Source organism: Sturnus vulgaris, chromosome 5 (assembly GCF_052056855.1).
Source record: "Sturnus vulgaris isolate bStuVul1 chromosome 5, bStuVul1.hap1, whole genome shotgun sequence".
NCBI classification, from domain to species: domain Eukaryota; kingdom Metazoa; phylum Chordata; class Aves; order Passeriformes; family Sturnidae; genus Sturnus; species Sturnus vulgaris.
In genome coordinates, this window is record NC_142247.1 from 73,197,916 (window position 1) to 73,214,592 (window position 16,677).

At 47.8% G+C, this 16,677-nt stretch overlaps 1 protein-coding gene across 2 annotated transcripts; it reads left to right on the top strand.

The window, feature by feature from the left end:
* The first annotated feature begins 3,773 nt into the window (after positions 1-3,773).
* Positions 3,774-15,957, top strand: LOC148223792 (collagen alpha-1(XII) chain-like). 2 transcript variants are annotated; one of them, XM_088166067.1, is made up of 6 exons: positions 3,774-5,331; positions 10,177-10,310; positions 13,099-13,279; positions 13,769-13,925; positions 14,532-14,625; positions 15,625-15,957. In XM_088166067.1, exons 2-6 carry the CDS (start codon positions 10,241-10,243, stop codon positions 15,858-15,860), a joined length of 738 nt encoding a protein of 245 aa, XP_088022193.1. In that variant the 5' UTR covers positions 3,774-5,331; positions 10,177-10,240; the 3' UTR covers positions 15,861-15,957. The 2 variants fall into 2 exon arrangements, with proteins under 2 accessions (XP_088022193.1, XP_088022194.1); XM_088166068.1 differs by lacking the exon at positions 3,774-5,331 and adding an exon at positions 5,575-5,709.
* Positions 15,958-16,677: the final 720 nt, after the last annotated feature.

The following is a 16,677-nucleotide window of genomic DNA, read 5'->3' on the forward strand; positions in this document are numbered from 1 at the left end:
CATGGGCTCTCCCTTTATTGGGATAAAGCCAAAAGGACTCCTGTGTCTCCTTTTTGGACACAAACTCTGCTGTTTGTGCGTTCATTTTCCTGTCACCATCCTGTAATTTGGATTTCTCCCCATTCTTTTTATCGCCGTGGGGATGAGTATTTATGGGAATTTAAAAAAAAAAAAAATAAAATCCTTTTTAATTCCTGAATCCTCAACTGATCCCTGGTGGGAGAGACAATTCTTGTCCTAAACCCTTCAGCTCCAAAAATTCCAATCTCACCTCTTTTTTTTTTCTTTTTTTTTTCTTTTTTTTGGGTTTTTTTTGGTTTTTTGGGTTTTTTTGGGGTTTTTTTTGGGGGGAATGTGCACAACAGGAATCCCAGAAATGCGACCCCCACTCCCAATAGGAAATGCCCCAACCTTTGGAATTTTGCAGCTGGAAGAATTTTTCCTTCCCCATCTTGGGAAGATTTGTTGGGTTTTTATTTCAATTCCCCCCTTTTTTTTTTTTTTTTTTTTTTTTTGTGTCTTGTCACGTCACTTAAAAACGACCAAAATAAACCCCGGGGATATTTTTAGGTGCTCTCAAAAGGCTGAGTCTCTCTCCTCTCCTTGAATTGTCATTTATTTCCTGGAATTAATTATTTATAATTATTTATCCCATCAAAAACCTCCAGTTATTTTTTCTCAAATATGTCTTTTTTTTTTTTTTTTTTTTTTTGCTCAGCATTCCAGAAATTATCCCCTTTTTTCTCTGGATGGAGAGGAGAAATTCCTGCTATCCCAAATATTTCATTTTCCATGAGATGCAGGAGATTTTTTTTTATTTTTCTCCTGGATTTTTTTTTTCCCCGAGTTTTTTTCCATTGCTCCGAAATTCCAAGCTCCTTTCTCCTCATCAATTCTTAAATTAGCTCCAATTTTTAGTCCTTTTATTTTTCTCTGCCAAATTGGTTTTGGGTTTTTTGGTTTGTTTTTAATTATTATTTTTGGGGGGATTTTGGGGGGATTTTTTGGGGATTTTTGGGCATTTTTGGGGGGATTTTTTGGGGAAATTTTGGGAGATTTTTTTTATTTTTGGGGGGATTTCTGGAGGAGTTTTTTTGGGGATTTTTTGGGGATGTTTTTAGGGTGTTTTTAGGAGATGGAGTCCCGTTGATTTTTGGGATAGGAATATTTCCACACGGTGGATTTTTTTTGGATGATCCAAAGGAGATCCTTGATGGATTTTAAATTCCCATTTTTAATTAAATCGATGGATGCTCCAAAGGAATCTCTGGATCTCTGGAATGTCCAAGGAAGAATTGGAGCAGCCTGGGACAGTGGAAGGTCCTGGGATTCTGTTTGGAGCCAAGGGGAAAATTCAGATTTATTCCTGGGATCCTGTTTGGAGCCAGGGGGGAAAATTCCAATTTATTCCTGGAATCCTGTTTGGAGCCAAGGGGAAAATTCAGATTTATTCCTGGAATCCTGTTTAGAACCAAGGGGAAAATCCAGATTTACTCCTGGAATCCTCTTTGGAGCTGGGGGTCCCATCAGTGTGACAATTCCAATTTTTTTTTTCCCAGTTTTAACACTGCTGGATTTATTTTTGTGGTTTCCATTTGGCCTGAGTTTGATGTTCCCCCCTCCCGGGTTTTTTGGACAATTCAAGAAATCGTTTTGTTCCTCACCCCTGCCCTGGGTCTTTGATGGAGCCTCTTTAGCTCCAGGGGTTGGGAATAAAAGCCTGGAATTGTTCCAGGTGTTCCCATCACACCTGTCAAGAGCCCAGCATGAAAATCCCACCTGGCCCAAGCCCAGATCCGTGGGGAAAGGTGACCCATCCCAAAATTTATGGGCTGGGACAATTCCCACCATCCCAGGGGATCCAAACCCCAATGTCCAGCCTGGCCTGGGACATTCCAGGGATTCTCTGGCAATCCCAGCCCAGCCAGCAATTCCTCATTCCCAAGATCCCATCCATCCCTGTGTCCTGTCCCTCTGTCCCTTGTCCCCAGTCCCTCTCCAGCTCTCCTGGAGCCCCTTTATTCCCTGGAATGTTCTGGAAGCTCTCCCTGGATCCTTCCCTTCTCCAGGTGATCATTCCCAGCTCTCCCAGCCTGGAGCAGCTCCATGGATTCCTCTGGATTTGCTCCAGGTCCTTCAGCTGCAGGATGTCCTCAGGTGCCACCTCCACCTCTTCCCAGCCCCTCAAGGGTTAAACCCCGCCGGATCCTGTCGGGAATTGTGCTGGATCCCCTGATCCTGTCAGAAATTTTGTTGGATCCCCTGATCCTGTCGGGAATTGTGTCAGAACCCCTAATCCTGTCGGGAATTGTGTTGGATTCCCCTGATCCTGTCGGGAATTGTGTCACAGCCCCTGATCCTGTCGAGAATTTTGTCGGAGCCCCTGATCCTGTCGGGAATTGTGTCACAGCCCCCGATCCTGTCGGGAATTGTGCTGGATCCCCTGATCCTGTCGGGAATTGTGCTGGATCCCCTAATCCTGTCGGGAATTGTGCTGGATCCCCTAATCCTGTCGGGAATTGTGTCACAGCCCCCGATCCTGTCGGGAATTTTGTCACAGCCCCATATCCTGTCGGGAATTGTGTCAGAACCCCTAATCCTGTCGGGAATTGTGCTGGATCCCCTAATCCTGTCGGGAATTGTGCTGGATCCCCTAATCCTGTCGGGAATTGTGCTGGATCCCCTAATCCTGTCGGGAATTGTGTCACAGCCCCCGATCCTGTCGGGAATTTTGTTGGAGCCCCTGATCCTGTCGGGAATTGTGCTGGATCCCCTGATCCTGTCGGGAATTTTGTTGGAGCCCCCCGATCCTGTCGGGAATTGTGTCGGAGCCCCCGATCCTGTCGGGAATTGTGCTGGATCCCCTGATCCTGTCGGGAACTGTGCTGGATCCCCTGATCCTGTCGGGAATTGTGTCAGAACCCCTGATTCTGTCGGGAATTTTGTCGGAGCCCCCCGATCCTATCGGGAATTGTGTCGGAGCTGCACCAACCCCTCCTGCTGGCCCCGCCGCGGCTCTGGGAGCGGCTGAACGCGGATCCAATTGCAATTAAGGCCATTCAGGTCCCTAACGAGGCATTCAGGGCTCCGCGAGGCTGATGAGCTTTAATTAGGCTCAGTTGTTAAGCCCGAGTTTACGGAGTGCTGGGATCGGCATCAATCCCTAAAACTGGAGCCACCCTGGAGAGCTCGGAGGGAAAAATGATCCGAAAGGGGGGGGAAAAATGCGGATATTTATGGGCAGGAAGGAGTTAATTCCTGGGAATTTTTTTTTTCTGCTGGAGTGGGGAACTTCAAGCTCAAGTGATTTCCCCGCAGGCTCAGGCCGGGAAGAGCAAAATTCCAGCTCTCCCAACTTTTAAAGCCGTGGATATTTGAACACCTGGAAGCCGCTGGATGATTGAAATCTCTTTTAGCAGCTCTTTGAGGCTCTCATTTGTTCATGATTTATTTCATTTCTTCATTATTTATTTCATTTGTTCATTATTTCATTTCTTCATTCTTTATTTCATTTCTTCATTCTTTATTTCATTTCTTCATTCTTTATTTCATTTCTTCATTCTTTATTTCATTTCTTCATTCTTTATTTCATTTCTTCATTCTTTATTTCATTTCTTCATTCTTTATTTCATTTCTTCATTCTTTATTTCATTTCTTCACTCTTTCATTTCTTCACTCTTTCATTTCTTCACTCTTTCATTTCTTCACTCTTTCATTTCTTCACTCTTTCATTTCTTCACTCTTTCATTTCTTCACTCTTTCATTTCTTCACTCTTTCATTTCTCCATTCTTTCTTTCATTTCTCCATTCTTTCATTCTTTCATTTCTTCTTCTTTATTTCATTTCTCCACTCTTTCATTTCTTCACGCCGATCCTTTGGCTTCACCTGGAGCCAGGTGTGGCTGGGATTCCCTGGAATTTTTTTTAATTTTTTTTTTTCCAGCTCAAGCCAATGTCTTCCTGCTCACCCTGGAGGCTCCTGGTTTTTCCTTTTTCCTCCGTCCTTGACCTTTTTTTAGCTCTTTTAGCTCCAGAGGATTTTTAGGGATGGATGGGACCCACCAGGGTGGGATCAGCTCCGCAATTCCCAGGACCCCGGGCACGGAAATCTTTGCTGCACATCCCTTACTATGGGTTTTTTGGGATATGGGGTCTCTAATTATTCCTAATTTTATTTTTTTTTCCTTTATTTGTATGGTGGGAGCTCCAGGGGTGAGTGGATTGGGATTTTCCCAGTGGCTGGAAGCTGCCTTGGGATGCAGCTCTGGGTTTGGCTGCAGGAGGAGGTTGGAGCTGAGAGGAAAATTCAGATTTATTCCTGAAATCCTGTTTGGAGCCAAGGGGAAAATTCAGATTTATTCCTGAAATGTGTGGAGCCAAGAGTCCCAAGAGGGCGAGAATTCCAATTTATTCCTGGGATCCTGTTTGGAGCCAAGGGGAAAATTCAGATTTATTGCTGGGATGCAGCTCTGGATTTGGCTGCAGGAGGAGGTTGGAGCTGAGAGGAAAATTCAGATTTATTCCTGAAATCCTGTTTGGAGCCAAGAGTCCCAAGAGGGCGAGAATTCCAATTTATTCCTGGGATCCCGTTTGGAGCCAGGGGGGAAAATTCAGATTTATTCCTTAAATCCTGCTTGGAGCAGGGGGGGGAAATTCAGATTTATTCCTGGGATCCTGTTTAGAGCTCGGGGTGAAAATTCAGATTTATTCCTGGGATCCTGTTTGGAGGCAGGGGAGAAAATTCAGATTTATTCCTGGGATCCTGTTTGGAGCTGCTCTCCAATTCCGTGGAAGTCTCTGCTGTTGGGAGACGACACAAATCGGGATTTCATCTGTGATGCCCTCCAGCCCCCCCAGCCATATCCATAAAACCACAAATCTCTTTTTTTCACCCCCATCCTGGCGTTTTCCACCCTCTCCAGGTGCGGACACCTGAAGTTTTGTTTTTTTTTTTAATCTCCTTAGGAACAAACTTCCCCCCTTTCCCTGCGCCGGCCCCTTCCCTTCCAAACATCCCAGTTATTTTTATTATCATTTTATGCCCACGAGGTAAAAATATTTAAATTTTTTTTTTTTTTTTTTAACCCCTCTCCCTTTCTCCATTCCCACATTCCTGCCCGGAGCATCTTTGTGGCAATTCCAGCTCGGTTCTCTCCCCTCCATCCTGCGGGGGGGAGGATTTGGGAGCTGCAAGGGGGGGACCCTGGAGCTGCCCCTCCTCCTCTTCCTCCTCCTCCTCCTCCTCCTCCCTCGGAATTCCTGCTTTTCCCGAGCCTGGGGAAGTTTTCTGCTCCTCGGATTCCCGGTGGAAGGAGCCAGGGACGCTCCGGGGTGAGCAGCAGGGTCCGTCTGTCTCTGTCTGTTTGTCCGTCCTGGGGTTTTGGGGGGTTTTTTTTTGGCTCCGTTTGGGGGGTTTGGGGTTTTTTTTGGTTTTTTTGGGTTTTTTTTGTACTTTTCAGTCTCGGGTTGCGGGGGGGAAGGAGGGAGCGAGGAGGAGGAGGAGGAAGCAGCTCCTAGGGGGAGGATGAGGAGGAAGAGGAAGATGAGGAGGCAGCAGCAGCTCCAGACGAGAAGTACAGAGAGGAAGAGGAGGCAACAGCTTCCAGGGGGGAGGATGAAGAAGATGAGGAGGATGAGGAGGCAGCAGCTCCGGATGAGGAAAATGAGGAGGAAGAAGAGGATGAGGAGCAGCAGCTTCCGAAGGGGAGGGTGAGGAAGATGAGGAGGCAGCAGCTCCCTGGTGGGGAGGAAGAGGAGGATGAGAAGGACGCGGCTGGGGATGAGGAGAGTGAGGAAGTCGTGCATGGGGAGATTGAGGATGAAGAGCAGGATGAGGAGGCAGCAGCCTCTGGTGAGGAGGATGAGGATGAAGAGCAGGATGAGGAGGAGGATGGAGAAAATGAGGAGGAAGATGAGGATGAGGAAGAGGATGGAGAGGATGAGGAGGATGATGAGGAGGTGGAGAGGATGAGGATGATGAGGAAGAGGAGGATGAAGCAGCCCCATTTCCCCCTGCCCTGCTCAGGTCGAAGCCTTGGTGCTGTCCCAGAAGGGCCCGAGGTGCCCGGGTCTCGTCTGGAATGGGAATTTTGGGATGAATTTTCACCTCCCCTGGCTCGGGGGATGCCGGGAAGGAGAATTCCAGAGCATCGTGGAAAATCCAGGCTTGGAAGGGACCCACAGGGGTCACTAAAATCCCAAAAATCCCCAAAATCCACAATCCCAAAATCCCAGCACGTGCCTTGCCCAAATGCTCCTTGAGCTCTCTTGGCATTGCCAGAATTCCCATGGTTTTGGGTTGGGATTTTTTTTTTTTTTTTTTATTTTTTTGAGGGATTTTTTGGGAAGAAGCCAATTCCCCATTTTTCCTTTGATGCATCCAGGGGGGGTCTGAGCACGGAGTGGGCAGAATCTGATCCCAAAAATCTTCCCAGCAGTGGGATAAGGATGGAATTTTCCCTCTGATCTCGTTCCTTGCGAGGTGGCTGAAAGCAAATCCTGGATCAAAGCCGTGCCCACAACAAAGGGAACAAATCCCCTGGGAATGATCCTAATTCCAACAAAAACATTTGGATATTTCAGTGGGAGAGAAGCCAGCAGGAAGGAAAGGTTGGACTTGGGGCCATTCCTGCTTGGAGAATTCCCAAATCCCAGGCTGGAATTTCTCCTTTCCTGCTGCAGCTTTGCTGGTGGCAATGGATGCAGGGATTGGAATCCACATCCATTTGTGGATTTGCTCCATTCCCAATCCAAATTTTCCTGCCCCGGGAGCACCAGTGGGGACTGAGATCCACTCACAATTCCCAGCTTTCCATGCACAAATCCCATTTTTATTCACAATTTGTATTTTTTTTTTTTTTTGCCTGCTCTCCATCGTGGCCCAAAAAAATGGGAATTCTGCTCTTCATCCAAGGAGAGGAGGACATCAACCACCAGGAGATGATTCCTGGAATATCCCAAAAATCTTTGAGTGGAATTTGCAGGAATTGTTCCCTGTGTCCCCGGGAGGGGCTTCCCAAATTTCCTGCAGCTCCAAGGATCCTCGGGAAGGGCTGGAAGTTGAGTTTGGAGGGTTGGAACAGGGATATGGGGACACGTCCTGGATCTTTAGGGTGTCACCGGATTTTTGGGATCACGGGGTGGTTGTTTTTAGGTGTCACTGGAATTTTGGGTTCACTGGATTTTTAGGATTACTGGAATTTCGGGTGTCATTTGGTCCTTTTTGGGATCATTGGGATTTTGGGAATGATTTCATCCTTTTTGGGTGTCACTGGAATTTTGGGACCACTGGATTTTCGGGCATCATCTAATCTTTTTTGGGGATCACTGGGGTTTTGGGCATCACTTGGTCTTTTTTGGGATCACTGAAATTTTGGGTGTCATTTGGTCCTTTTGGGTTTGCTGGATTTTTAGGATCACTGGAATTTTGGATGTTATTTGTTCCTTTTTGGAATCACTGGAATTTTGGGATCACTGGAATTTTAGGTGTTATTCAGTCCTTTTTGGGTGTCATTTGATCCTTTTGGGGATCACTGGGGTTTTGGGTGTCATTTGCTCCTTTCTGCATGTCATTGGAATTTTGGGATCACTGGGTTTTGGGCATGAATTCATCCTTTTTGGGTGTCACTGGATTTTTGGGATCACTGGATTTTTGGTCATCACTTGGTGGTTTTTGGGATCACTGGATTTTTGGGATCACTGGAATTTTGGGTGTCATTTGGTCCTTTCTGGGATCACTGGATTTTGGAGATCGCTGGAATTTTGGGCATTATTTCATCCTTTTTGGGTGTCGCTGGATTTTTAGGATCACTGGGTTTTTGGGATCATTTGTTCCTTTCTGGGATCATTGGAATTTTGGGATCACTGGGATTTTGGGCATCATTTCTTCCTTTTTGGGATCACTGGAATTTTGGGCATTATTTCATCCTTTTTTGGGTGTCACTGGATTTTTGGGATCATTTGTTCCTTTCTGGGATCATTGGAATTTTGGGATCACTGGAGTTTTGGGCATCATTTGCTCCTTTTTGGGATCACTGGGTTTTTGGGCATCATTTCTTCCTTTCTGGGATCATTGGAATTTTGGGATCACTGGAATTTTGGGCATCATTTCATCCTTTTTTTGGGATCACACGGGGGTTTTTGGGATCACACGGGGGGGTTTTGGGATCACAGGGATTTTTGGGCATCATTTGCTCCTTTTTGGGATCACAGGGATTTTCCCAAGCACGGCTTGTGTGGGCGTGGGGAGCAGGGGACGAATGCCTGGATGGGCAGAATGGGACCCTCTGGGATTTGGGATTTGGGAGCTGTGGGATGTTCTCACCTCAGGCCCTGCCTTCCTGTGGAATTTAAAAAAATTCAATTAATGGGAAAAAGCAGAGATTTGGGCTCGGATCCTTGGCTCCAGCTCAGGGGGGATTCCTCTGGATCAGCCTCTCCCATTCCCTGCCCAAAAATCAGGGAATCCCGGAGGGGTTTGTGCTGGAAAGGGAATTAAAGCCCATCCCGTTCCTCCCTGTCCACGGGGTGGGGTTGGGAATGTGGAAATTCCCAAATTCTCCTTGCTGGCTCCTCATTCCAGCAAAATCCGAGGGCAGGGGAAGAGCAGCAGATTCCAGCTGGGAGAATTTCTCTCCTGCCCCAAAGCCAGGAGGCTCCAAGGGGATGCAGAACCTTTGGGATTTTTGTTTCCTTTGTCCCAGCTCCCCTTTTTTCCCCAGGAAATGTGAATAAACCTGGAAAAGTTCCAGCTGGAGCAGCCCTGGCTGCCAGCCAGGCACTCCAATCTTTTCCTCCATCACTTTTCCAACCCTTTTTTTTTTTTTTTTTCTCTCCTCCTTTTTTTTTTTTTTTTTTTTTTTAACCCCTACCTCCTTCAAATTCCATGATTTTTCCCACAAATCTCCACCTCTCCTTGGCCATGGATCCTGCTTCCCTGGAGATATTCCCTTTGTGAGAATTTAATCCCATTCCACCTTTTTTTTTTTTTTTTTTAAAGGGAAAACAGAAGAATAAACATCACCCCCTGGATGCCCCAAAAACAAAACTGCCAATATCCCGGTTTTTGTTCCATGAATCTGATGAGCAACGATTCCCAACAAAATTTCCTTTTGGAGTCACCCACCCCAAACCTTCACTCCTTTCTTGGAATTTTCAGGAATTGGAGCTCGGGGGTGGGCACCAAACCCATCCTTTGCTGTTTGCAGCACAAATCCAGCGTTTTATTTTTATTTTTTTTTCCATCAAATTGTGCTTCTTGGAGAAGCAGGAAGGTTCTGCCTGGAGATGATTTTCCCAAGAAACACCTGATTGGAATTTTCAGCTTTGAAAAGCCTCTAAAATTTAGATTTAAAAGGTGTTTTTGATGTGAAAATCTGATTTGTGGGGAGTGAGAAACAGGAGAGGAGGGTCCAGATGCCATTCCAAAGCTGAAATCCTCCATCCCAAACTCCTGGAACGTTCCTTGTCACAGGAATTTTAGAGGGACTCCTTATTCTCATTAATCCCTGGTGTTAATTGGAATGGAATTCCTGGGAAAGAGCAAAGCTGGATGTAGCCATTGAGATTTTAATTTAATTTTTTTTCCCCTGAATCCATAATTTCCTTTCTTCCCTGGGAGCAATCGAGCCTCAGAGCAGGAGAATTTTAATTGCCCATTAAAAAAAAAAAAAGAATAAAATTCCTTTTGGCAGCACCACTTCTGCTCCAGAGGGAGAATTCCCTGTTTTCCACGGGGGGAATTCTGCAGCAATTTTGGGGAGTCATTAAACCACCAGCAATAACCAAAATTCCAGACTCCTCTGGAATTGGTGGGCTGGATCCTCGAGGAAGTTCATCCTGGATTTAGGAGCCTGGAGATCAGGGTTGGATGCAGGTGATTCCTGATTTTTTTTTTTTTCCTGCCTTTTTTTCTCCCAGGATTAATTGAAGTGGGAAATTTCTCCTGCTTTTTATCCCACCACCAACATTCCCATTTGGACTTCATTGCCTCGGGTGGATTTTGGGAAAAGGGGGGGACAAAACTGAACTCTCAGAATTAGCCAAGAAATGAAAGAATTCAAGGATTTCTGGATTTTAATCCCGATTTTTCAAGCCGAGAGGAGCTGGAAAAAAAAAAAAAAAATCTTTTCGTGGCACCGAGGGTGGGTGGGAGCTCCAACCTCTCCCTTTGTGCAGGTGAGGGGCTCTCCAGGCTCTGTGCTGGCTTCCAGAGATTTCCAGGAGCTGCTTCCCAAGGGAAATGTTCTGTGCCCAGATCCTCGTCCTGGCGGTGGCCACGGGGCCATTCCGAGCCGGGGCTGTCCATGAAGGTGAGTGACAGGTGACACCCTGGGGACACCAATCCCTTTTCCAAGCAGATTTTCCTGCTCCTGGCGTGGATCGGGCAGGGTGGGGCTGTGGTGTCTTTAATTCCAGCGTGGGATTCTCTGGGATTGGGATCGTGGGGAGTAACGGGGCACTTCCAAAGGAATTCAGGGCTTGAATTCCTGGTTTGGGATTTATGGAGAAAATTCCATAAATTCCTGCCTCTGTTGCAGCTCCTGCTCCAGAGGAGAGTGGGGAGAAAGGGAAAACAAATCCCATCCTGATTCCTCTGAATTCCAGGACCTGGTCCCAGGCACCAGGCAGGAAATGGGAGAGGCAAAAATCCTCAAGGACTCCTTGAATCCTTCTCCTGCTTTTTTCAAGGATTCACCTCCCCAGCTCCGTGCAAACCCACAAAGAGATTTTTGAGGGATGAGGGGCTGGATCCTAAAAACAGGAGGAGAAAGAATTCCAGGGAAGAGCCTCGTGGATGGCCCAGGGTGTATTTTTGGTGTTGAGCATCCTCCAGCTCTCCCAGGATTTACCCAGGCTGGGTGGGATCCTCCTTTTTCCAACAAACCCCCCCCCCCCAGACCTGGAGGTGCAAACCCATCCCAAATCCATAAAATCCAACCAGGAGTTAATGGAATCTTCAGCATCAGCTCGGAAATTAGCTTGATTAAGCTGCTGTCCATCAATTAACCCAATCAACTCGACTCTAATTCTGTTTAATTCCGAGCTGGGAGCGGGGCAATAAATCAACTTTTGGGAGATGTCTCTGGCAGAGCCGTGATGGATGGAATGGAAAATTCCAAATCCAATCCCATCCCCCTGTGATTAATAGAGATGTCCAGAGTGGGATTTTCTCCAGGAGGCACCAATCCAAATATCTGGGACATCCCACATTTCCCATGACAGCTCCAGGTGCCTGATCCAAGCAGGAATTCCGAGGGTTTTTTGGGAATTAAAAAAAAAAAAAAAAAAAAGGAAAAGGGAAGCCCCCAGGATGGACTCAGAATTATATTTTTTTTTCTTTTTTTTTTTTGGTTACTTTATTGGCAAAAGGGCACCATGCCACCCTTTGGAATTCCACATTTCCCCCTCGTTATCCCTGGATGCAAACGAGGGTGGGGTGAGGGAGACTCTCAAAAAATCAGGATGGATGGAGGGAACTCTCTGGGAATTTGGGATGTGGGTGAGGCAGCAAAGACCCCTCTGATACCGATTTTGAGGATATTCTCCCAATCTGGGCCAAAAAAAAAGCAGGAAAATCTGCACTTTCTGGATTTTGTTGGGAATTTCTTGTGGGAATACAGGATGTGGGAAGCTGCTGAAGGATTTCCAGCAGTCCCAAGGGCTGGGATTTGCTTCCCTCCGTTTTTCTGGCTCATCAAAACCCCAAAGCTGAGGAAAAAGGAAGGGATTTAAAATAGAAGCAGCAGCTGGGAAAGGAGCTCGTGGTGATCCATGAGCAGCTGAGCTCCCTCCAAACACCCCGGGCAGGGAAGGAAAATTAAAATAATTGTCTCCTATTTTTCTCAAGGAAAAAGTGCTTCACATTCCAAATTTAACCCAAAAAGAGCCAATCCCTGTTTCTCTGCAGTGAACAGAGTTATGCTGGGATGAACTCAGTGTCAGGAGGCAAAAAGAAGGATGAAAACCCCAAAAATCCTTGGATAACAGCTGGGAAATTATCCCTTGTCCTGCTCGTGGCCAAGGAGGATTGATCAGGGACACAGCAATGAAAGACAGCACAAAATCCAAATATTTCCAAGTGCTCTGGGGATCCTGCTGGTAGGAATGGGATAAAAATCCAGGGAATTGAAGAGGTCAGGCTAGAACAGGTTTTCCAAGTTGGCTGGGTAAAATCCAAAATGACACAAAATGGGGAAAAAAAAAAAAATGGGACAAGGTTGAGCCCAATCCCAATCCTCCAGCAGGGTCTGGAATAACTGCCTGCAAAGGGGAGAAATTCCAAGGAAAATACAAATTTTCCATATTTTTTTGCAGAGTTTTCACGAGTTTAAGCATCCCTGAAAGTCATCAGATTCCTGTCCATGAAATGGATTTATGGAATGCCTAAAAAATACAGAATTCAGCTGGGAGGGAGCACTGGGAAGGGGGAAAAAATGCCTTGCTGTGGGTTAAGGAAATTTCCCAGTTCTCCTGTCCCTTCCCTGCCATCAGAGCTGTCATGGGATACCTGGGAAAAACACCCCAATTGTTCATTCTTTGCCCAAAATCCTGCTCATGCCCAGGGATGGGTGGTCCCACTTGTCCCTCAGTGTCCCTGGATGGTTGATGGGATGGCAGAGCTGCCACATTCCCAAATTTTGGCTCTGGGTGGCTCAGGGGTGTCTGTGTGTGGCTCTGGGAATGTGGGATCCACAGGTTTGGGGTTCCACTCTGGAATTCCTTTGCTTCCAGAGTGTCCTACACCCCTGATGCTCTGATGGAGCTGGAATTTGGGGTTTGTGCTGAAAATCATGGAATAATTGGAGTTGGAAGGGGCCTTTTAAAGGTGATTTAATCCAATCCTGCCATGGACAGGAACCTTCCGCTATCCCAGGGTTATCCTGGCCTTGGACAATTCCCAGGATGGGAAATCTCTGGATGAGAAACTTCTCCTGGCTCAGAACACCCAAACGAGGAATGAGGAGCGAATGAAGGAGAACACAATTAAGGGAAGCACCTAAGCATGGTGTCTCCATCCCCTTGCCTTCGATATCCTGGGAATCCAGCTGGGAATGGGGGTGTGGGATGAACCCCAACCTGTCCCTCCTGTCCCCCCAGCCTGCAGGACAGCAGAGGTGGCCAACATCGTGTTCCTGGTGGGGCAGTCAGAGGGTGCAGGGCAGGAGAGCTCCCGGCTGCTCCGGGATTTCATCGGGAGCGTGGTCGGATCCTTCGAGAATTCCAAGATGGGAAGAGGAGGAGTCCAGCTGGGCCTGGCTCTGTATGGGGACACACCGAGGTGGGTCTGCCCATCCTCCTCATCCTCCTCCTCCTCCTCCAGCCACCCCTGGATTCCTGGAATCCAGCTCATGGATTGATTCTGGGGAACCTCTGAGCCAGAGCCGAGCCCTCAGCAGAGTCATCCAGAATTCTTTCAGGGGGAAAAGGTTGGGTTTAACATTCCAACTCCACGGTTTTGTGGTGCCACAGTCTGGGGCTCGTTCCCTGCCCACTGGGAAGAGAAATTCTTGGCATGAGATGAATCCATGGAATGGTTTGGGTGGGAAGGGACCTTTAAAGACCATTTAATTCCAACTTTCATGGGCAAGGACACCTTCCCCTATCCCAGCTTGCTCCCAGCTCTGTCCAGCCTGGCCTTGGGCACTTCCAGGGATCCAGGGGCAGCCCCAGCTCCTCTGGGCAGCTGGAAATGAAATGTCAACATTATTGCTGCTCCAGCCACTTCCAGTGCATCCCTTGCTCTTTATTCCCCGTTTCTCATTCCCAGGATGAGCGTCGAGCTCACGGATTACGAGACCATCAAGGAAAAGCTGGAAGCAGTTCAGGGCCTCTCCTTCAAAGGCAGCAGCCTCCAGACTGGCTCAGCCCTGGCTTTTGCAGCTCAGGCCTTGTCCCAGGACACGCTGAGAGAGGAGGCAGCAAAGGTGGGGGAGCTCCTGAGGGGGTGTCCAGGATCATCCCAGAACCCTGGAATGGTTTGGGTTGGAATGGAACTTTAAAGATCACCCAGTGCCACCTCTGCCATGGCAGGGACACCTCCCACTGTCCCAGCCCCAGTGTCCAACCTTTCCTTGGCCATTCCAGGGATTCTCTGGCAGTTCCAGCCCATCCAGCAATTCCTAATTCCCAATATCCCACCCATCCCTGCCCTCTGGCAGTGGGAAGCCATTCCCACTTTGTCCCATCACTCTTGCAAGTTGTCCCTCTCCACAGGGAAGAATTCTTTCCTAGAACCCAACCCAAAGCCAGTCCTCCCTTAGGAGCTGCTCAGGAGGACTCGTGGGGTGAATCTTCCCCCTGTGCTGGCAGGCATTTCCTCTGCCCCAGGCAGAGATGAGGCACAAGGGGTGCAGAGAGGATCCTGAGAGGAGCAGCTCACGGGAATGATCCCGTGGCAGTTTTCCTCAGGGGTGTTTGGGATTTTGAAGGATTGAATTCCAGGAGAGGGATTTCATCGGTGCAAAAACCCCACGAATGTCACTGTGACCCTGCTGACGTTTCTTCCCTGGTTCTTATCCCAACTCTTGCAGGTGGTGGTTCTGGTCACGGATGGGAAATCCAGCGATTCCGTGGAAGAGGGAGCCCGGATCCTGCAGGATGGGGGGGTCACAGTGTTTGCTGTGGGTACGTGTGGCCACCAAAACCTCTGTGTGACCAATCCTCCTTCTTCTCCCTGGGGAATAGTCCTGATTCACAGGAATCCTTCCTAAAAACTGCTAAAATCCTTGCTAAAAACTCCCAAACTTCCTAATCCTTCCTAAAAACTGCTCCCACCCCCAGGCTCAGCCTTTGGAAACCACTGCAAGTCCAGGAAAATTGGATATTTTTCTTGTTGTCAATAACTGATTTATTCAGTGGGAATCTGTGGGTTTGTATCTGTCAGAGCCACTTGGGAATTCAGAAGGAGTTCAGTAAATGGCTCCATAAAAATCAAAATGTTCTGATGTGACATTTAGAACAAGAACAATTGGAAATGCTTTTTGCTTCATGGGGTTCAGAGACTGACTCAAAAAATGTCCCTCAGAATAATTCCACGAGCAAGGAAAGGTTCCACTGCTCCCCCCCACATCCCCAAGAGTGAAATTCCACCAGTCAAATCCTTCCCTTCCCCAAATATTTCAGGGAATGACGGGAATGGTGGTGGGGTTTCCATACAAAGAGCAACCAGATCGATGTGACCCAAAGTGAGGTGAAAGCTGGGCAAGGTTTGCTTTGGTGGGTGGGTTGTTCCCCCCTTTTTTTTGGTTCAACCACACAGGAACACCCTGGAATTTTCCAACAGCCTCCCAAAATCCCGTTGTCTGCTCAGCACGGGAATGTCTCTGTGTCCAATAGGAAGGACAAGGTTGGATCCTGCCCTGTTCCTTTTTTTAATTTATTTTATTTTTCAGCCGATTAGCAGCACTGAGACAATCTGGAGAAATCCTGAACATCTTTTCCCTGGTGGAAGAGGCTTCCTGTGCTTCCCCCACCCAGCTTGAGACTCCATTCCTTCTTCCCTCCTTTTCCTTGGCAGCACACCCCAAAATTGGCACCAAACTCCAAGCCCAGCCCTTTCCAAAAGCTGCCCTGCCCCACGGATGATGTTTGACGTCCTCTTTTCCTGCTCTTCTCTTTCCCTAGGGATTAAGGATGCTGACAAGAAGGAGCTGGGCAGGATTGCTTCAGATCCCACGGCGGAGCACGTGCTTTATGTGGGAGATTTCCAGCTGCTCCCAGATGTGGCTCCCAAACTCTCGCGGAGGCTCTGCTTCACCGCCTCGGAGCCGCCGCGCCCCGCCAGGCTGAGGGTGCCAGGTGTGTCCAGGTCCTCCCTCCATCCTGCTTTTCCAGCTGCCCAAACCGGTTTCAGGATGTGATTCCATGGGGGTGAACTCCCCACATCCCTCTGATCCTACAGGAGCAACCAGCTCCTGCTTTGGGACAATAATCCTGGTTGGGTTTGGGTTTGGGTTTTTGTTTTTTTTTCCTTGTGGCTGCCTCTCCATGGTTTGTTTAGGGATATTGGATCCTGGGAATTTTGATGCTGGGTCAAGCAAAAGGAGCAGCAATGGGATGGAGAAGAATTTCTGCTCCTCGGGGTGTTTGGTTGTGGGATTGTTACAGGGAATTCTGGCAGCACAGCTTGGGGGTCTGGGGAAGAACTTAATTCCCTGATGATGATGCAAAGAGCAGCCAAAGGGCTCTCCAAAGGGATTTCCAAAAAGAGATCTCCAGAGAGATCTCCAAAGGGATTTCCAAAAAGGGACCTCCAAAGGGATCCAGATCTCCAAGAGATCCTGACACTGCAGTGAATCCAGAGGTGATGGCACTGAATTCCTGCCCCTTCTTGGCTCACGAGCTCATTTCCTAGAAATGGGAAGACCTTCAGCTGAGACTTTAAAAGTCTCTTTTTGGGGGTTCTGCAGCACTTCAGGGCTTCCTGTGACATTCCATGGACAGTCCAAGCTTCCTGGCAGATTTCTCCAGTGTCAGGAGGAGGGAGAAGGGCAGGGAGGAGCTGCTGCCCCTTGCATTTACCAGCTGTTCAATGGGGAAGTGTAACCAGAACCAGTTTCTGTTTCCTGCTTTGTGCTGTCAAAAAAAACGGCCAAAAAAAAAAAAAAAAATTCTGCTGGAGCATCTCCTGTCTGGAAACAGATGCCAGGTGTCCCTGTGCTCCCAACCTGAGCGACA